Source organism: Pseudopodoces humilis, chromosome 2 (genome assembly GCF_049639895.1).
Source record: "Pseudopodoces humilis isolate 2021_Gansu_Grassland_sample_001 chromosome 2, ASM4963989v1, whole genome shotgun sequence".
NCBI lineage: Eukaryota > Metazoa > Chordata > Aves > Passeriformes > Paridae > Pseudopodoces > Pseudopodoces humilis.
The window spans coordinates 70,933,702-70,955,921 of record NC_142201.1 but is presented as its reverse complement, the minus strand read 5'-3'; the positions used below and the strand labels follow the sequence as shown (position 1 = coordinate 70,955,921).

Here is a 22,220-nt window from a genome sequence, read left to right as displayed (position 1 = left end):
ATTTAGTCTAGAAATTTTCAAAATAAATCCTATAATTTCTCTATTAGCACATTCTTATATTTATTTTTGATTATTGTATCCACACAGTCTGTATTTTAAGTATATTTTATACATACACATACATATCCATACTAATGTATATTAAGTATAAATTTAAATTACAAATATATATGTACATAGTTTTATATGCAGCTCGGTGTAGTTTTAATATTACAGCATTATTCGTTAATAGATTATTGTAATATGGCAGTATTGCAAATAAAAGGCATTATCAAAGAAAATGCCTACCTTTAAAAAAAATAAATATTAAGAAAAAAGTATTTGGAAACACCAATTTTCTTCATTTCATGTAACTTTTCCATCTGTGCTAGAGTTTGTGCAGTTTTTGGAGGCAGGTGAAGGAGTTTCTCTGATTATTTGGCAAAGGAGCAGGGAAGGTATCAGTACCGATAATATTTATTAGCTACATCTGCTATAAGTGCTTTTTATAGACTATGTGATAGCGAGACAGTCATTCTTGAAATTTCTCCTACCCTGAAGGGGACACAAACCTTGAGGAACTACTTGAAATGACATCTGGTGTTTAAAGCTGGCAAGACTCTCTTCTTTTGTCTTTCAGCTGTACGTGTAGTAAAAAGCTTGGTGAGTAGCAAGGAGCTACAGCCTACTACACATGTTCTGAATGGGCATTTCACTTAGTTCCACCTGTCATTTATCTTGGATGATTATTTAAACTAGATTCTGAGTTATTTGTTCTTTCTGGCTAGATTGTGGTTCCGAAATGCTGAGCCACTTGCCCAGAATAACCATATTCAGTCACAATGTTACACAGAAGCCTACAAGTAAGTGTAGTACCGAGCTGTCATGCTAACCCAGCAAATAAATTTGGAAAACAGGACAAAATAGCAGCAATGGGAGAACAGTTGCTACTGCTTGTACAGAACAGACCACTTCTTACAAAAATAAGAGAAAGGGTAATTATTGATAAGCTCAAAGTTTCTAAGAGAAAAAAGGCAAACAGCTTACAAAACCAAACGAAAAAGAAACTTTGTAGTATCTATGTTGAAACCACCTACTGTATTTACTGGAGAAAAAACAGCAAATAAATGCTAATTTCTTCTTGAGGTTCTTTGTTAAAAATCAGAATATTTTTTTCTGCAATTCTTTCTAATCAATCTGGTTTTTTGTTTTCAGGCAAGCTATTTTCTTATCTGTTTATGTTTGTCCATAACAGCCAAAGACTCTCAAGCACTAACCTTTTATTACATTAGCTAAAAGCACAAAACCATGCAGCTTAACTCACCCCATCTGTCCACATGTATCAAAGTGCCTAGAAGGAATGTTAGTTAGATTTTATTTAATCACTAAAGTCATATAGCAAGAGTGAATTCAAGGAAAAAGTGACAGATGAGATGAAAGACAGTTAAATTTTAACCTTGACCTCCAAGATGACATTTGACATCATGTTGTTTTAGTATCAATGAAGACACCTGCACAAAGAATCTCCATGCACAATGAGAAGGGAGTAAATGTAAATATTTTCAAAGACAGAAACCTAAGGATATAAATATTTCATATTCAAAAAGCTGAAGAAGATACCATATATTTAAAGTTGTAGAACAAATGCACATACATAAGTAATATTTAAGGGTATAATTAATTATAAAATCACGGTCCTAGAGATTCCACACTCTCTATACCACATTCTATTTTAGGCACATAACATGACAATGTCTGTATGTCACCAATGCTGAGAATGATGTTTGTGATATATTTAATATCCCAGTTATTGATTTAGACTGCTTGATGGATACCTGATACATACAGTATTTCCATAACACAGTGAAATACAGAATTAAACACAAGGTAGCTAAGGTTACCCTCACTGGCTGCACAAAGGAACAGTTTCAGAAATCCTGAAGCATATTTAAGGAAAAGGAAAAAGAGTGGGGTAGGTTGAGCTAGCAATCTAATTGCAGGAGAGATGTATATTTATCAGTGCTTAAAAAAAATGGAGGAATACTGTTTAAAAATGTTTTGAGCACACACTATTTTCAGAATATTTTGAGACTAACACCCAAAACTCATTCATTGAAGATTAATTTGGAGGCAACAATGTTACAAGTAATTTAAACTCAGAACCAAACTAACTGTAGTAGTTCAGCCTACTTCTACATGTAGAGGAAAAAAATTAATAGGAATATATTCAAATGATATACCTGAGTTAGAAGGCACATGCATGAATTATGTTAAACTGTCTCTTTCATAGCCATATATTACAGGTATCTGAGTCGTTTAATAAAAAAATGACTACTGATTTCCTATATAGAGTAGGCAGTATCGAATGCATTTACCTACTGAGTCAACTGCCTTGTCATGATCGATGACAACTTTTTCTTTGGCAACATTTATTAAGCTAGTAAATTCAGCAGTCAAGATACAGTGTAAAATAAACCATGAAGCCGGCAGAGGGATGGATGCTACCATGTGCAAACAAGAGCATCCCCTGTAGTTTGCCACAGCTGAATAAGGAGCCTCTCCAGTGCTGGGCACTGCTGGAAAAGAACACTGGGGTTCAAAGCACCTTGAATCCAGGTGGGGTGGGGGTGCTCCTCCAAAGGCTGCAAGTCTTGCACGTCCTTTATCATGAAGACTTAAAGGCACCATCTTGTAGATAGTTCAAGGACACAACCTGAAGATGTGGTCAGAATACTCTGAGACCTTTCCAACCATGCTACAAACAGAACAAAACTCTAAGGCTGTGCAGGGAACCACTGCCTGGCTGTGTACTGCCACTCAGAACAGCCTAAGACAGCAAGGAGAACAATAACCAGCAGCAAGGTAAGATGCAAAAAGATGGACAACATTTTGAGAAAGCTGTCCTTTCCTTTAAGGGAGTTGCAAAGCAGGAGATTAAAAAACCTAAATAAATAAACAAACAATCCTTGTTTAAAGATGCTCCAACCCACAAAAGCAATGGTAATTTTCATTATTTTTTCATGGTATTGTTTTACTACATGGATTTTAAGAATTAATAATGTAACCATGTGGTTAGCTTCACGCAAATTGAATTCCACTGTGAGGCTTCTCTGAGGCCTGCGAGCCATCACTGAGCAGCTTGTTTGATGTGGATTACAAACATTTGCAATAAGTCTCAAAAGCATGTTAAAACTGTGATGCAGACTTATTTTATACATGCTTGATTTTACTTAGTGAGCATGCCAGTAATAATCTATGTGCATCTGCATCCTCAATTAATTTCTAATAGAATAAAGACTTGAAGATAAACACTTCAAAATATTACTGAGGAGAATATAACCTATCCTGGGATTTTTCCTCCAACAAAAGGCAACCTTTTTCTTTTGATGACAGAGTAAACACAAGAATCTTATTGTATGTTTCTTAGATTAGACTGCACATATCCTTTCTGGTTTTATTTTAGAACCACATTCCTCCCTCCAGGCGAGTCTATACATCATTATAAATCCTTATGCAATTTTATTCCAGGTTCTATATTTATCAAGACGCCTCATCTTAACAGCAGTGCTCTTTCCTCAGCATGAACCAGGCAAAGATACCCTCACAAAAATTCCCATTCTAACACGATTCTTCAGTGTCTCACAATTTAAAGCACTAATGTTTAATTTTGTAGGAATCATTATTAATGTATAAGAAATACACTCTTTTTGTCTATTTGGTGACTGAATTCAAATGCCCCATATATATTTTTATCTGGCCAAAAATCTTTCACATGCACTTATTATGCACAGCTTCCTAAATAACACTAGCTATTACCAAAAAAACCAACCAATCAATTGTAAATGTAGTGAGTGAGAAAGTGTGGCCTACAAGCAGTGTAAGCATAACTTAAGTTACAAAGCGATCCCAGTTATTAAGAATGTGTAAAAGTCCAATTAAAATCCCAGAGCTATGCACTTCTTCCTTCCACTGCTCTGAAGAAATTAATTCAGATGGTTTTAAAAAAATGCTGTTTTGACCTGCATGCAACTGATTACAATTGTTTTGGAAGCACATGTTGTTTACATGTTTTTGCCAGAAGTTACCAGTCAAGCAAATATACACTAGACAGGTAACATGCTTGTAGCAGACATTATTTTGAAAAAATTTCTATTGATTTGGGTTGGAAACTTTACCCGAGAAAAAAACCATGCACAAAATACTGGAACTTGCCTGAACCAACTACATTTTAGCACTCAATCTCATTGGAGAGAGCACATGTCTCAAAGTGTCACCAAAAAACACAGGTAGGATTACAAAACTTTTAAAATAGATTTTGTTTTTTAATTAGCTTCCAAGTCTGGGAGTCCAGAGGCTTTTACTAAAGCCCGGATAAACTTAAGTTATATTTAATATATGCACTCTCCCTAGATTATCCTATGAGCTGTGGTACTGAGTTCTCCATAGCCCTAGGATTTGTAATATACCATTTTGCCTTTCCACAGTGGCAGAACCAAGGGAGTGCACCCTTAACAAACCAATGTTTGGAGAATCTTTTACTGTATTCTTGTTTCTTAGAACAGTGTAAGGCAATAGTTCCAAAATAAGTTTTTTTGGTGGGTACGCATATATACCTGGAAAACAAATCTAAGCTCTAGTTTTAAACACTAAAAAGTTTTTTACTCCCAGTTTCTCAGAATAACAGTTTTCATATTGTGACACACAAAGTCGCCACTGCCATGTGTGTGACATGGGGGTCACCACTCCCATGAAGTGAGACATACAAAGCCACCATCCCCATCTTTGTTTCTCTTAAGTATCGTGACAGTTGAAAAAATGATGAAACACTTAATGTAGTTTTAAGTGAAATAAAAAATTAATGCAGTCCAAAATATAATTGTTTCAATAAATGTATTTTAAATAAAATTAGAATTTTAGACACTTAAAAATATTTCACAAATTATCACAAACCACTTTTATTGCTATAAACACTACCTTAATAGTTTCAGTATGATCAAATACAACATATATATTTAAGATATACAGGACACAAATTGCATCACCTCTGATTTAGAATAATTGAAGAAGATTGCTGATGCAAGACAGCAGTAGAAGAAAAGGTAAGATAAAGAGAACCAGACTACAATCATGTAACAGAAAGTATTAACAAGAATAGACCCCAAAAAATGCTGTTACTAAGCTATGTGCTCCTCTTTACCTCAAGTAAGCAGTATCAAGTATTTAAGTACCAGCCAATGCTACCACAACCCTAAAAAGAGACTGCTGAAACACAGTAATGTTTATCAGCAGACAAGACTTCACACACATAAAACTTCATATATGTGCTAGTAACAACTTCAGTCTCACTTAGAAAACAGTGACTTAGACTCAGCACAAATTGTGACACACCAAAGGGATCACAACTTTTCAAGGGCAAATCAAATTATATTCTTCCTGAAGCTAGTGACCTAAACATGGCCATAAACTCAGCAGGGGCAGGATATACTGCCTCTGGCAGCCTGCTGCTTCTCAGAATTTTCTTATCATCTGCAGTTTGCATGTGTCCAAGATCGAACCTGCGGTCTGTTGGAAAGTTCTTAATTTAGTTTCAGTGTGCCATGTTAGTATTGCAAACTGCATGCACTGAGAGAATAACGGCACAAGAAACAATACTCCAAGTCTGATCTAGGTTTACAAACCATACACCTTTGCACCATTTGAATTCCACTACTAAAAAAAAGAAAAGCAGTCTGTATAATAACAATGCAGTGTGCAGAGCAATGTGGACATTTTGGACCTGGCTGTGTTGGTTAGGATAACAGAAGAAACACTTTTAGTAAATTCAACATAAATTCCCATTCTGACTTATATTGATAGAACAAAAGCCCTTACCCCCTTCCTTCTTTTTTTCTCCTCTTGATACAAGAAGATTAGCTCATTTTATTAAAAAAAATTGATCTAGTATTTTTTCCAACAAAAGCTATTATCTGGTTTGGGTATTGTCAGTGCAGCTTCACTGGTAATTAACAAGTGTAGATAGAACCAAAACCTGGCATCTATAAAGAAAAAGTTTCAACAATATTGTGTTTATTTTGCTATAATAATCTTTGTAGTTTTTCAATCAACACTAAGGACTTACTTCAACATATATAAGCCATATGTTTCTAAACAGCAGGTCAGGAAATGAAGATAGAGAATGAAAACAACTTTATAGATCATGAAAGATTACATCAGAGGTATTATTACATTAAATAGAAAATACTTTATTACTGAGATGTTAACCAATGAATGTACATCGTAAGAACAGGTAAGTGGCAGTGAAAATGGTGAGAAAATGGGGCCAAAATTAAAAAAAAAAAAAAAAAGCCTGAACTGAAAACTCATTGTCAGAATAAACAATTATATTAAAACACAGTAGCCAAACATACACCACTACAAAATAAACCAGAAACTATTCATACAACTCATAAAAAGATTATCTGACCCTTCGGAATCTTTGACTCCACAAAGACTCACACACAATAATGAGTAATTTAATCTGTAATTTAATTTAATTTAATCTGAGCAGAGCTCAGAAGTTCCCCTAACCAATATGAGCAGGATTAAACCCACTACAGTGGGAAGAAAAGATGGGAATTAAAAATAGATTTAAGAAATTAGGTGCCAAATGTGTAAGTCTTTGATTTTAGACTTCTTAAAAGCTTTAGAAGAAAGAAATAAAAAAGAGTAAGTACTAAATTTAAAGAACTTTACCTTCAGCATGCTGTTTGCCAGCTTCACTAGAAACTCTATGTCTGAAATTGCCTAGAACAAGGAAAAACTGAAAAAGGCTGACTACTTTGACAGAGACTAGTTTTAGTGAGAAAAACGTAAAATCTGAATAGAACTATCAACTTCAACTACTTAACCTAAACAATCAGGAAGTACTGACAGCGAAGTCTTTGTGCAACGAAGTTACTAATGGTAACTTAGGACAAGAATGATATTTACTCAGTGACTCAAATTATGCTAACACCAGAGTCACACACAGACATTGATCTTAATGACAGAATTTTTAAACATAATGTGATGCTGCTGAAAAGCATACAATCTTATTATATTGGTTCTTTACAGCATGGAGATACATTGTCACTTTGTCAGCTTCACTTATATCTTATCAAATATCTTAAATAATTACGGCCTGTTTTGCAGGACTTCAACAGTCAAGGAATTACCAAGGAAAATTGGGAAGCACTGTAGCAATCTCCCTGTATTCTCAAGAGGAACCAGTAGCTTTGTTGATGATACAGAAGTATAAATATTTCCACTACATGTTCCTTTATAAAAAGGTAGTGAAAATTACGCTGTTTAATTTCAAATACTTGCCTTAACCTGTAATATTTCACATACCATGCTGCCAACATTCCCACTACATAACATACTACAACAGGAACAAACAGTTCAATATTGTTTGTCAGCACAAGCTCAAGCAAGGCTGGTTAAGATTAGTTACAATGAAAAGGAATAATAACAGAAAGTAAGTTTATCCACTATGAGAATGTATAAAACATTTTCATTTGTCAGGATTCCACAATCTCTGAACTGGGAAAAAGATGGCTTCAAAACAAGTAATAAAGGTGACTACTTGTTTTAACACTTTGGTTTGCTTTGGAATATTTTCTATCAATCAGAAGCCACAAGTAACATCTAATCTGCTTAAAAGATTTGCAGTGTGCCTCTTTGGCTCTATCACTGTTGCTCTTAGCTTTCACAATCCACTTGCATCATGTGCTCTGCATGGTCATTTCTTAGGTAGTTTTAAGATGCTCAGTACGTAACCTGCAACAATATGGAGTACAACACATATGGAGAATTAGCTTCTCCAACAGTCATTTTACTGCAAAACTAAAAAGTTCAAACTGAATAAATATTTGAAGAGTCCAGCAGCTTACCATCTCCAAAACCAAATAAGTTAAATAAGTCCTAGATTTTTGGACTGTCTCCTGTGAATTATTAAAAGCATATTTATAGGACAGTCCATGCATTATACGGAAGCTACTCCATGAGAACACAGCAGCACCAGAGTGAGACCCCCTTCACTCAACACCCTTTAAAAATGATTACTTCCCACATTTAACAGTTTTTATATATACCTACATACACATCTACTTATGCAAGAGTACCGTGCATAAATGAAATTGGTCTCAATGACAACACTTTTAAAATATAATGCAATGCTGGGCAAAAACCTCACATAATGAAACATAAGAAAAACAAGGAGATATGTTTTCAGTAGGATATCTGCTGCATAATGGATGCTTTCCTTGCTAGGAGATGAATACAAAAAGTTGAAGTTTAACACATGTCGTCCAAGGAACCAGGACTACTAGATAATCTAGTTAGAAAAATACTTATCTAATAAAAAAATTGAGTTTTCTAAAGAGTTTTGTATCTTAGATATTTTCTGCAGTGAAGGCTACAATATAAAAAAAAAAGTATTAAAAAAGTAATTCTTTGTTCTTTACTCAGGAAAAAAGGTGGCCCTCAAGAATAAAGGTTGTCCTCAAGAAAAAAGGCTGCTATTTATCTGCTTGTAGCTCAGTCTGTTTAATCACTGTTAAGAGATAAGACATCAAAGCATACAAAGTGTTGAATACTTCCAAAAATTCTTAGCTATAAGTAGATGAATGGCGCTGCAAGCATAGACTGACCTCTTTCCCCATCACGCCTAAACCCTCTGGCCTACAAAGCGTTTAGGTCTTCCAGATTTGAAATAACAAACCAACTCTAATTGACAGTAGCTTCTTATCTGAAGAAAAGAAAAGGAAAGAAAAAGAAAGGAAAAAAGTCACTGCCTCCATGAAAAGGATGAAGTTGGGAAAGTGTGCCCTGATGCTCCAAGGCAAACCACGTCTTAGCATCCAGGGCACCCATTTTGGACACAGTAAGAGCAAACCATTCTGTGTGATGCATTTCAGACAAAGTATGAACTACGGAAGTACTACTTCCGTGAAATATATATAATTTTTATAAGAGACAAAAACGTGCATGACTGTTGAACAGCACCTGACGTGCACACCGGGCACCGTGGAAGTTTGCCCCGAAAGTTACCAGCAAGACCCGGAGTTCACCACAGGCCGTGTGTCTGTGCAAAGCACACAGGTCCATCGCTCTGCACCACCAGGCTGTCAAGGGGAGAGGGCAAACACTCCGTGCTAAGGCAAACCCTGCCTTCTCCCGCTGCGGAAAACGGCGGAATCGCTGTCGGTGAGGCGAGGCTGCTCAGCCTAAGTGACACGCTACCGATGCCAAGGGGGCCGGGGACGCGCATTACCTGCCAGGCACCGGGGCCAGGAGGGCTCCCACAGCCACGTCCCGCCTCACAACGGGGTCTGAACACCGCGGACCCCGACCCGTCCGGGGGCCGCCGACAGCCGCCCCCGCGCCCCGGCTCCCCGCGCTGCCGCCCAGCCCTGCCCGCCGCCGGGAGCGGGGATGCTGCTGCCTTACCTGAGCCAGGACCGCGGGGAACACGCGCGGTCGCCCGCTGTAACACGCCGCCAGGCAGCCTCCCCCGACCAGGGCAGCGGCGGCGGCGGCGGCCCCCCAGGCGGGCGGGCGGCGCTGGCTGCGCGGGGGCCTCATCCCGGCGAGCCGCCCCCGCAGCGGGGCTCGGGCGGCCGCCGCCACCGCCGCTCTCCACGCCGCCGACATCTTCCCGGAAAACGGCGCGGCGGCGGCGTGGCGCATGCGCAGTGCCGGGCCCGAGGCCGCGGGGCGGGGGCAGCTCCGGCCCGGTCCCGCCAGGATCGCGCTGGCCCCGCTTCGCTGTCGGGAGCGACGGCATCCGCACAGCCAGAGGGACGGAGCTGGCAGAGAGGTAACCCGAAAGGAGGGTGTAGCCCGGCGGGGGTTGGCCTCTTCTCCCAGGCAACAAGCGACAGGATGAGAGGACATAGTTTCAAGCTGCGCCAGGGAAGGCTTAGGCTGGGCATTAGGAGGAGTTCCTGCACAGCAAGGGTAGTTGGATATTGCGATGGGCTGCCCAGGGAGGTGGTGGAGTCAGCGTCCCTGGACGTGTTTAAGGAAAAACTAGACGTGGCACTCAGTGCTGTGGTCTGGTTGACATGGCTGTGTGATGTGCCACAGGTTGGATTCGATGATCTCGGAAGTCTTTTCCAAGCCAATTGATGCCCTGTTTCTGTAACGCTGGCGGAGTGCGCCCGCTGCCTCCGTCAGGGGCCAGGAAGCCCCCCCAGGTGAGTGCAGGCGGCAGGGCCCCTTTCCAGGCTTCCGCTGGGAGACAGGCGGGGCAGGGCTCGGCCCGGCAGGGCAGGGGCAGTGTTGTGTCAGGGGACAGGGCACGGAAGGCCTGGCCTGTGCGGTAGGGAGTGAGAAGTGGCGACGCTTGCAGCGGTCCTGCGGCCCCAGGGGTGCCCCCGCCACCCCCGGGTGTCTGTCACAGAGCGCAGCTTCACCTCGTTCCCTGATGGGACTCTGCTCCCAGAGCAGGCTCCCGCTGCTGAGTACATGAGGAACGGTGGGACACGAGTCGGGTTCGAGGTCCTGCGGGGTACTGAGCAAGGCAGGTTAGGTGAGCAAGGCAGGTTAAGTGAGCTTCCGCAAGCGAGACTGGCCCGGCGCTGATGATCTCCTAGAGTTGATGGCCCATATGGATGTGTTGCTCAGTGTGTGATCCAGATCAGAAACAACAAAAGCATGAGCAAGTTTAGAATATCCTTTTCAAGGGCAGAGTAGAGTTTCTCATGAAATACAGATGACAGAAGATGTGTTTACAGAAATTGTCGTGGCAGAGGTGTTAATTGAGAAGCATTACAGAATTACTTCGTTGGTAGTAACACTTGTGGCAAAAGACTACTACTCACCGTGAATGCTTCAGAGTGCTTTTTTTCCCCCCTCACTGCCATAGTTTTAACAAAGCTATGTAGGTCTTGGTTGGTTACACTTAAACATTAGTTGATCACATTCGAAAATTGGGCCATCTGGAAATTAATGATAAGGTCATATGAAGTAAAACGGAGCATGAGTTAAATGTCATTTTTATGTTGGCAGTAGCAGTGTCCATGTTACGAGAGTAGTTCACCTGGCAATTCCGCGAATGTGGAGAAAGACTGCTGAGAGAACAGCTGCATGCAATTTTCTATTACTTTGGTCTTTGGTTGAGTACCTTCAGAAAGTACTCAGTCTTTTTTATCAAACTGTCTTCCTTCTCTTTCTGATATGACAGCCAGTACTGTGTTGTCAGCATTACAAATGTTCTGGTACAGGCTCTGAAACATGGAACAGTTTCAAAACAGGGCTTTTTTGCCCTCCATTCACTGACAAAAGGTGATCATCCATCAGTGCCACCAAAGTAATTTTATTTCACTCTCCTTCCCTGACCTGAATTCAAAGTCATTAATTCAGTTTCATAGAACATAATTTCAGTCATTTTACTAATGGCATCTCAGAATTTATGCAGTTTTCTTTTAGTTGTTCAGTGGGTGTCATTCTGTGAAGTGTTTGAGACATCTTCAGGAATCTTAGGACCCAAGTCCTTAGCAGGATACAAACCCTTCAAAAACAGTTTCTCTGGGGAGCACAAATGACTGCTCATTGCAAAATCACCCAGTGATTTACCGTGCTACTTGCAGGGTAAATGGTTTCCATCTCTATGTGCTAATATACATTGCAAAAGCTTTTTCCTATTCCCAGAGACCTAGAAACTACCTCATATGGGAAAAGCCTTTTTAATCCCAATATAAAACATAGGAGCAAAATCTGTCAATTGTTATACTCAAACACAGTGCAAAATCCCACTTTTTCTGTAAAACGTGTAGGAAATTCCTATTGCCTATTTCTGTTTCCCTCTAGACAGACAGAATATTTTCCATCCCAATCTTATAGTTTGACACATAGTATTTGTACCAGCACCTTAAAAGTACTTTACTTTCTGTGTAAGCCAATAGCAAGCATTTCATGAGTGCTGGCAACATCTTAGAAATGTCTTGTAAAGGATGGCTGAGAGATTTGATTTCTGAATGCCAGATCCCTTGATGTTGAACACACGACCACAGCTTAGGCAAGGAGGTTTAATTCATTGTTCTGACAGGCATTCTCAGTTTTTCTTTAAGTAAAAACAAATAAGTAGGTCATTTGTCTTTCCTCAGATGACATTCCTGCCTGGAACAGATACAACTGCAGTGTGAATGGAGAGCTATCCTCATATGGCTGCAAGCACGCAATGCTGATGGGCGAGTTAAGTGTCCTTAGCCACCCCTTCTCTCTCTGCAGTAAATTCACCTCTTGGGCACAAGGGCCTGGAGTATGAAGCTGCTGCTGTGCTAGTGCTACTCCCAGCTGTGCTGCTGTCACTGTGCTGCTACAGTTGTGAGTGCTAGAACACACGCCTTAAACAGCTAGAATACTTTTGGTGAGTCAGACATAGTCCTGTTGCACCCCATGCAGTATCACTGCAGGGGAGTTTATGACAGAAAGCAAAGATCTCTGTGGTCTGTAGAAATGACACTGACAGTCTCATAAATGTAATACAAGTTTCACCAGACAAATTGAGTTATGTGGTGACAAATGTCATCAGCTACTGTATACTGCAGCACTAAAATGTTACCTCCCTTTGCCATCCCACTCAGTTTGCTCTTCTTTGCTCTTGTAGAAATCAGAAATCATTACATTTAGCAAGATGTCTACCTGCTTTTTTAAAAAATGTTTTCTGTGTGCTTTCCGTCTCTAGACTTTGTACTAGAGGTGTTTTTGCATTGCTGAAAATTGGAAAAAGCAAATGAAAATACTAATAAAATGTTTTCTGAAATGTTTAAAATGTAATTTTTCTTCAAGATTCAATGTCCCACTGAATAGTTATGTAACAATGCTTAAATGCAGTCTTTTCTTAGTCTTTCATTAGGCATAATGAATACAATGTAAAGTCACATCAAAAGATAGTAACATACTACCATGAGACAAAAGCCTTATGAGTCCTGTCATTCATAGGAAATCATGTTTGGCAGAAACATATTACTTTTAAGTTTCATTACAAAGTAAAAAAAAAATAAATTAAAATGCCGAGTAAACAGACTCCTCATCATGTCTGAAGGTCCACTTCCACGTCTCAGTGTCTTTTAAGAGTGTTAGGCCAGGTTCCAAGAGGGATTCACTTTCTACTAGAACTCCAATCCCCGCAAGAGCATTAGGCTTACTGCCAGCATTCATTTAGTCTCAGAACAGCTTAAATTAACTCCTGTTACATTCTGTCTAAACCCTTTCTTACAGAGTAAGAGTTGAGAGCTGGGTTCAGTCAGTTAGTCTGAAGGCCACCCATGATGCTTGTCTGTCTTCCCGGACTTCAAATGCTGCCTAAACTGGATTGGGGAAGGCAGTGATCAGCCGTTTGTAAGTTGAGGGGGGAAGCTGGCAAGCCATCTTTTGTATACGTGTCCCCATTTCATGAGAAATAGCGTGGGGGTTGGTCTGACTTACTTAACATAAGTACATATGACAGTAAGCTCCAACCAAATGTGAGATTACAGTAGGCTGTGCAGTGTTCTTACAGTATTTTGATACTTTCCTGGCAGAGGTGAACAGACAAGCTAATCAAAAGACAGCAAATATCACTGCTTGGTTTTGTAAGTCAAGAATTGAATTTTAAGATGATATTTTGCCCAATGTCAGACAGAAGATTGAAATGGAAGGTCTCACAAAGCCAGACCTCCTTTAACCCCTTCAAACTTATATGATCTCTTAAGAATATCACTTCTGTTTTACTTTAGCAAACATGTTTGCCTGTGATTACAAGGCAAACACTCTGAAGCAGGTAAGGATATAAGCACAGGGAAGACAAGTTTTCCGAAAAGCGATAGCACAAAATATTCTTAGCACACTTAGTAAAGTACAGGGTAATTGGACAGAACTGGACAGTTATTAAAGTTGGCCAGCTGATACCTTGGTGTCTATCCAGATGCTCAAAAGTCCTGTACCAAGGTCTTCATGGTGAAGGCTAGAAGTTGACTTCAGGGATTTCCAAAGCTGCTTTGTATGACTGTTATTCACAGAATAGTTAGAACCTTTCAAGGTCATCCAGTCCACCTCCCTCCCAGATGAGCAGGAACATCTTCAGCTAGGTCAGGATGCTCAGAGCTCTGTTCAACCTTGACCATTTTCATAATTTGCATCCATCCCTCCTCCACAAGAAAAACAAGCAAACAAAAACAACAAAAAGAGGAGAGATTAGTTTCAAGGAATCTGAATTACCTTCCTCGGATGAAGAATCTTTTAAGCTGTTAGTTTACAAAAAGTCCAGTTGTTTTGTATGTTTTGGAGATGATGGAAATGGAACTAATTACAGTCAAGATTAATCCACTAGTAAAACTGAAAATAAATGTGAGCATTTTGTGACTAGATATCACTATTCAGCTCATAAATAAGAGTTCACAGCAATTTTTGCAGTTAGGAGCTACACTATAAATATAACTTCAAATATTTTCAGCTTGCTAAAGGTACTAGAAAGCTTATCATGATAGAGTCCATTTAAAAGGAAAAGAGTTAAAATTTATCTAAGATATGTGTCCCCAAATACCTCTCATAGCATTCATTTATATTGACCTTTCTAACACACTGTTTTCCCACACTCTTTGTATGTAGTTAGCTGAAAAACATTGCTGGCATATGTAACAAGTTCCCTCAAACTTCAGAATTACTTTTTTGAAGTTAAGTTGAAAATCAGAGAAAAAAGTTTAAAGCAAAATTCTTACTTAAAAAAAATAAATTATCTGAGAATGGAAGATAACAGCAATGGAATTGGAATGATTTTGAAATGTGGTTTCTAAGTTGGCAGTGACCTTTTTGTGATAAATATTTGTTTTATTAAAGAAATGGTACACTGTAATGTGAATACAAAAGGCAGATCAAAACTGATACTCTTTTGTGAAGGAATAGCCATTTCTTAAATTCAAAAAGTATATTTGCTATTACTTTCCAGGTAAGGCTATAGGTCTCAATTCTGTGACAAGTTTCATATATTATGCCTAATTTTAAGCATTTTGAAAAATTCTGTGGTCTGAACCAAGACTGCTTTGACTACATAAAATTAGCTGTACACATAAATCTTTGAAGTCTGGGGACTTTCTTGCTATTAGATGAGAGATGTAGTTCAACTGCTGTTTTATCTTTTAATTATAAGATCCCATGACACTTTTGCAACAATAGAAGAGGTCCCCTGAAAACGCTTTAAGTAATGGAATTACATTATGTGCTTTAGTGGTTATATTTTCCTCATGTTTCCAGCTGAGTAAGTTATCTTTCATTTTTCTTCCTTTGCAAACATTCTTCTGCAGTGCTGCTAGCAGTGATTAAAAAGAGACCCATATACAAGTGAAATCCTATTATTTTGACCTTTAACCTGTATTTTTATATACATACAAATATATGCACATTTATACATGTATTTTGCCTATAATATATTGATCATAGGATATCCTGAAATCTTATTACTGGTGCTTCCTATATAGAATTGTGTTGCTGAGACCTTGCTGTATTTCAGGGAGCATTTCTTCTCTTTCCTTTCATTCTCTGAAATCAGTGTGAGCATTGCAATCAATTTTAATTATACCAGTATTTCGCCCTGAATTTTATAGGAAGAGTTGGCAGCAATAACTATAGTTAAGATTGCCTAAGACTTTGTGCTGTATAGATTCTGTACTTAAAAAGAGTGGGGTAGAAATTGTGTGTAAGGGTACAATAAAACATGTCAAGATTAGCAAAGTTAATTTTATCTGTGTTACTTGAAAAACCAGAAGGATTTATTAGGGACTCTGACTATATTTTTAAGTGCAGTGTGACTGAGACTGATATAATTTAAAATAATTATTACTATGTAGTTCAAGAAATACTATAAAGATGGCAAGGCATTACTTCACAGTATTACCAAAGACACAATTATAAAATTATCAGTATTGTAACCTGTAAAATATTTTTAAAATATATGTTTTCTGGAAATGTTGAAGTAGCAGAAGCATCATATATTCTTGTTTCTTTTCCCAGACTGCAGTCTAAAGCAACTATTAATAACATGTTGCACTGCTACTGTGATTTGTTAATGAAAGTTACTTTAATTATCGCATCCTTAATACTACTGAAGATGGTGAAGTATATATAATTATTACTGTGAAAAAGAAAGGAATAATAAAACTCTAAATTACTGTTTTCTCTAATGTATTCCATTATTTCAAACAGTGTTTTCTTCTTTTGCTTGGAATACTATTTATAAGTGTATTGTGTATTCTGGAGGATCTGAATTGCATGTGTCCGAGAAGGTATAAGCTATACCAAGAGCAAAACTGGGATACACAGACCGTCTTACAAGATTTAGAGAATCTCCTGCTCACATTGCATTTATATTGTTTATGGGCCTCATCTTCCTGCAGCTTAGGTGTAGACTCCTGTGGCTGGTCTATAATGGAGAGATTTAGTTGAAGTAGTCCAGAGGATCCACAGCACATCAGCCATAACTTAATTTCTGAGAAACAGAGGAGTCTGGTGGAACTAAAGCATGCACAAGGAGGTTTCTGTAAAAGGGCAGAGGTGTGTAAGACATGGGTAAGGTTCATCCCACTAAAAAGAAATGTCTACATATAGGTGTCTGTATCTGAATTTATCTCCTTATGCTCTTGTTAATAGGGTAAGTATTCATCTCTGGTGCGATTTGTCTCATCCCAAGATAAATGTTGAAGTAGCTCAGTTGAATCTCAAGCAAAGAAATACCTATTATTGGTCTTTCTGACTGTAAGGGGAACAGAGATGATTTTTGTGCAGTTGTAAATGTCTACACTTTTCTTTACTGTGTCTAGTTGCTGCAGAGATTGTTGGAAAGGAACTCTTGCAAATCTGGATATCAAACTTGCTGGGCACATACGCTGTCAGAGTTGGCAACAAAGGAGGTAATCACACAGGGTTTGATTATGGATGCCACCCTGATGACAGATGAAAGCAGGGATGTGTTACTTCAAGGCGCAACTGCGGGAAGAATGTTGCATGGGAGAAGTTGTGATATCCTCACTCCCTCCCTGTGTACTAACTTGTTACTAGGCTTATGAACATCTGTATTTGGGAGCACTGGAATTTATGTCTTTTTGTGTCTTGACTTACATTAAAAAAATATATATCCTGTCAGTTCAGATGTTACTGCTGTCATCTGCTGCAGGGAGAGCTTGAAGAGAGCTCAAAGGTAGATTATCCAGTGTTCCAGAGGATACTTGCCTGCTTGCCTGTGGTAGTGGAAGGTGTTTAGGAGTTCTCATATACCATGCTAGGTTGCCCGTGAGTTTAGGTGGGTGGGATTCTTTGAGAAGGGAGGGGGGTGACTGATGACAGCAAATTATTGGTTGTTCTCCACAGCAGCACGAGAAACTGCCATTTTCACTCAGAGGACCTTAGGTCAGTCATGAGCCTCCCACTCCATAAGCCATGAGAACCTCCAGGGAGCTGACACCAGGGAAGCTCTGAGGACCAGAAGAGCCTGTGGGTAACCTGCTGGAAACCAGGGACTATCCATGGTGTGACCTTACCCCAACTCTACCCACGATAGTGGTCTGGCAGTGCTGATAACATCTCAGCACCCAAAGAGCCCACTGCTCTGTTCAGACCTGGATGGACGAAGTGCAAGGCAAGTTTGAGGGATAAGTATTGCATTATTATAATGAATAAATTGTAGGCTAGCAGTTCTAATTTATAAGATTTAAATCTAGGATCTAAATGATGTAACATCCATGGAATCCCTTTTGTCTTCTCCTTTTAGTGTACTTTCCTCCTCAATCTCTTTTTATATAATCTCTGGTTTATTATATGTAATACTGGTGTATTCAGCAGCTAAGTTTGCTTGCTGATCACCAGAAACTCAGCTGCCACTAGTAGTTGGGATGGTGCCAGAATCCCTGCAGGGAGAGCAACAGGGGATTCTGCTGCTCTGAAAGGTCAGGGTACCTTATGAAGAACAGCATCCATGGAGAGTTGCTAGTGGCTGATTACCTTCTTTTTTTGTACCATGGAACACATTAGGCTGGAATTGTCTAAGATCTTAAAACAAGGCAGTGACAGAGCTGGAAATAATCTGAAAAAACTTGGAGGCAGGTGCTATTTGTAACATATTTTCTGCAAATACTTCTTTATTTGGACAGTTTTTGATTGATTATTGCAAATTTTAAAAAACAAAATAAAAATTTCTGCATTACCAAATTTTTGGCGTCCACATTTGATTTTAAATCCAAGGAGATCTGTCAGTCTGATGCTACGACTCTTCACTTTCTTATGTAGTTTTTAAATTTTCCTAGCTATAGCTCCTAATTTGTTGTAACTTACATTCTGAAGAGATAGGACAGACTATAGTCCAATAAAAGCAAGTAATAAGAAGATGTAAAAATGTCTAAAAAATGAACTAGAAAAAATGTCTAAAGCATGGTGGGAATTACTACCATTAACTTTATGCCTTATTTAGTGCCCCTTATTATAATTCCTTTGTATATAATGATACAAGTTTAAAATCCCTTGTATTCCCTAAGACTGAGACAATCTCTTAAGATTTTGAGATGCTTGAAGTAATTAGCAAAACTCTTCCAGATTTCAGTCCAGAACTTATCTTTTGTACTTCTACATATACTTGATGGCCTAAAACTTAATCTGCATTCATCATCTTCGTCTCCTACCCTTAGAAATAGCTTAGCAAGAACAAATAGTGAATGTTCTACAGAAATGGGTTTAAAGTAGTCTGTTCTGTCTTCTCCTGTGCATCCTGGAGTTACAGTACTGATAGTGTATAAAACACACCTCTATTGTAATAGAGGTAATAGATAATACTGTGTGTTAGGCTTGTGGATACAAAGTGAGGTTTATATTGTCCTCTAGCAAATCAGAGAATGGTAAGATGTTTACTCAAAAGAGGTGCCTTGTCTCATTTTTCCATACCTGATCTTACAACAGCAGTTATGAAACTAAAAATTACTGCTGTGGTTTTACACAAAAACAGAAATTCTGCAAGAGCAAATTTAATGGAATTTTGACCACTTTGTAGTCTTTGGAATCTACATTTTCCCCACCACTCAAATGATTTAAAATTATAAGTAGTTTTGCAAAGCTGTTAACATTATTTTCTTAGCTCACCCAAAGTTTTTGCAAGACTTATTATCTATGATGAATCACATCTTTTATTCATATAGTTATAAAAGCATTAAAGCTGTCAGGTATAATTTGCTGCTTTTTCTGCTTTTAGATTCAGCATGGTTTATGAAAATAAGCTAATTTAATAACTAGGGAATCTAAGTTATAATCAAATTTATTATATTTACCAGACTTGAATTTCAGATGGGATAACATTAAAAATGTGCTTGAAGAGGAAAGAGTAGAATTGCCAGTGGGCATTGAATTAGCAACATGAAAAATACCTAAGAATGTTGTGATCAAGAGTGTTATGGTGATGAGAGGAGGAAGAGGAATTTTGTTTATCTTTGTCTGTAGTTTTTACATGACACAAACTTAAATGAAGGTTAGAACCTCAGGCCAAAGCTTCAATTCAGGGGAAAGAGTGTTCTCTTTTAAGATTTTTCAGTGACTTATAGTGTGCCTTTATAAGGTAGCACTGCAACTCTGCCTACAAATCTCTAAATTTCTGTTAGAAAGGACATGTTGCTGTTTATGTGCATGTGTGAGCACTTGCCACTGTACACAGCATACCAGAAATAATCCCGTGAATTCTGCATCCACCGAATTTCTGCTGAATTCTGGATGAAATTTGTGCTTGGAAAGGCTTCTGGATCAAGGGTTCATGTCAGGAAGTGCTGAATAAAAGGTCTGTTCAAAACCAATCCAACAGAAACACAAAAAAATGAACTCTTTTCCTTTTCTTGTAGCTCATGTCAGTCTCCTCTGAGTCTTGGTCCCCCAACCCTCTTAACCAAGTTTGTGGCACAGATGTTGTCTTATTTATCAATGTATGTTAAGACAGCCTGTTATTTTGGGATTACATAAATTGCGTTTGTATTGTGGAGATTTTTAATTCCCAGAGGTACTGCCTTTTGTGTATGCAATTTAACCTCAAGCAGTTTTTGTTTTTCCCAGGGATTTCTACAGACTTTCAGATATTTAAAAGCTGAAGTTACTTTTCTTTTTGGTTCATCATCTATTAAAGACTTCTGGCTGTACTAAAACTGGCAAAAGAGTTAAACAAGGATAAAAAAGAAGTGTTCCAGAGAACCAATGTATCATAGAGTACTCCTCTCCTGAAGGTACATTGCCATTTAGAAATCACAGAGAATAATGGTCACACAAATGCAAAGAAGAACTATTTTAAAAAAAGGCCTGAAATTTTGCTTAATATTGACAAGCTCAATTAAAGGAAGAGCTTGAAGTTTGAGAACTTCTAGTGATTACTTTGTGCAAAGGGGATTGTCTCTGTGTGGATGTGGTGCATCATTGACAGGACACAGTAAGTCAGCTGTTCATCTGGCTCTGCTGTAGCTCTAACCCTCCACAGCTGAGAATGCTCATGTCACAAGTGGGAGGAGAAGGCTATTAGCCCCTGGCATTTCAGAAGATGTCTGCACAATGAAGATGTCTCTACAATGCAGAGCTCTTGGTGCTGAAGGTAGTTTTGTCAAAGAGGTTATGGCATAGGGGCCGTAGCTGTTATGAAGAGACAGGGTCTAGCTCTAGAATTCCACATTCTTTTAGTCTCTTTTACAGATATAGGTCTTTGAGGAGTCTCATAGTTTGAGGATGACAAATTTAGGAAAAAAAAGTTGAAGAGAATCTTATTGTTACAGAAGAAGAACTAAATGAACTTTTAGTAGAAAGGTAGGCACACGATGAAATGTCAAATTTGCACACTGCAAAATCTCTGGGTATTATTCTTAAGAGCAAAATGCTAGAATTTTGTGCTAAATGCTCAGTGATTCAGAGCTTGAGGACACAGTACATGAGTAAGTATTTCTTGCTTTAGTCATCAAACAGCCACATTAAAGCATGACTAAGAAGACAGGCAAGGCAGCAGTGAAATGTGGAGCTGATGAGATAGCTCCACACTGAGAGCAGAACTGGAGATGAGATCAAAAGATGATTGAATTGAGTTGATTGCACCTTGCTTAAAAAGTAAAGAAGCAGGGAAGGGTAAGAACCTTTCAATAATTATAAGCAATCAGAGGGAGAAAACAAACGCCAGTAGACAAGATGTAAAAACAGCTCACATGACGCTGTAATCTCATAGTTTATGCTGTCAGCAAAAAGAGATTGGATGAGTTTCTGCAGACTCAACAGTAATTGCCATGCAGCAGCAGTCAGTATTATTGAAATGCTGGAACTGATGGCAACCAACTAGGCTGTCGTGACTGGGAACAGACATCCTCTGAAGAGCATGAGACAGCATTCTGTAGCATGAGAAGTCCTTGCCTGTCAGTCTAAACTAGTGGATTGTTGGGTGGACTGGGACCTGTATCTCTCATGAGATAGGAATTTTGCCTTTTTCTTCTTTAGTGTCTGTAAATACCAGTTTGGTTCTCAGTGAGGATGGAAGAGTCTTCTTTTTTGTAAATGCAGCCTAATGGATATTTTCAGCAGTTACATGTATTCTAAATATCAGAATTAGGAGGAGCAAAGGTTCTTGCGTTTGTGAATGTATTCAAGAAGGAGTACAATGTCAGGAGCTTTTCCTCTCCAGCTCAGTGTGAATTAATGCTTTGTAATGTTCTGGCCATAACTGACCTTGAGTTGAGCTGTTTATATTTCCCCTTGAACAGCTCATGCAGTTCTATATCATCAAGCAGTTGAAACTGGAACCACTTGTGTGAATCTTGCCTCAGGAGGTTTGAGGTTGCTGCTAAATGTTTTTGGCCAGTGGACAGAATTAGGATTTGCATTTGCAGCCTCACAAGGGTGGCTGAAGTCTTGAGGGTCAAAGCAGCCACAGTTAGCCGTAAGTCCCTGAACACACAATAGCTTTGAGCTGTATGCCTGTGCTGCCCACCTAAAAAGTGTAGGGAAGGAGTCGGACTGCTCTGTGTTTAATGGGAAAAGGAGTAAAGGCTGTGATGGATGGAAAGGATGCTCTTAAATGCTGTTTAAAGATGTAAAAACTATATAATTTTACCTTCTACTTGGGAATAGCTTATCTAAGGACTACTCTTGAAAGGAATTTCTGGGAAGGCCAGTTACAGGCAGGATTTAGTATTACCTTTGAAATGTTCTTTGTTTCATGGTGTATATTGCATGCACCAGCTTTTCTTCTCAGT

The 22,220-nt window shown here is 38.7% G+C and overlaps 1 protein-coding gene and 1 long non-coding RNA gene across 3 annotated transcripts in view; one reads left to right on the top strand and one right to left on the bottom strand.

Moving 5' to 3' along the window:
• The window catches only part of MICU2 (mitochondrial calcium uptake 2), a 137,913-nt gene extending 128,226 nt beyond the window's left edge, over positions 1-9,687 (bottom strand). The window contains exon 1 of the mRNA XM_005516758.3: positions 9,448-9,687. Coding sequence (XP_005516815.3) covers positions 9,448-9,687 — 240 coding nt within the window. The remainder of the gene's footprint in view (positions 1-9,447) is intronic.
• Positions 9,688-9,696: 9 nt separating this feature from the next.
• On the top strand, positions 9,697-18,180 carry LOC106627995 (uncharacterized). Of its 2 annotated transcripts, XR_001331357.2 has the most exons (5): positions 9,697-9,817; positions 10,087-10,196; positions 12,108-12,370; positions 16,797-16,886; positions 17,344-18,180. It is a non-coding gene; the product is annotated as an uncharacterized LOC106627995 (long non-coding RNA). The 2 variants fall into 2 exon arrangements; XR_001331510.2 differs by lacking the exon at positions 12,108-12,370.
• Positions 18,181-22,220: the final 4,040 nt, after the last annotated feature.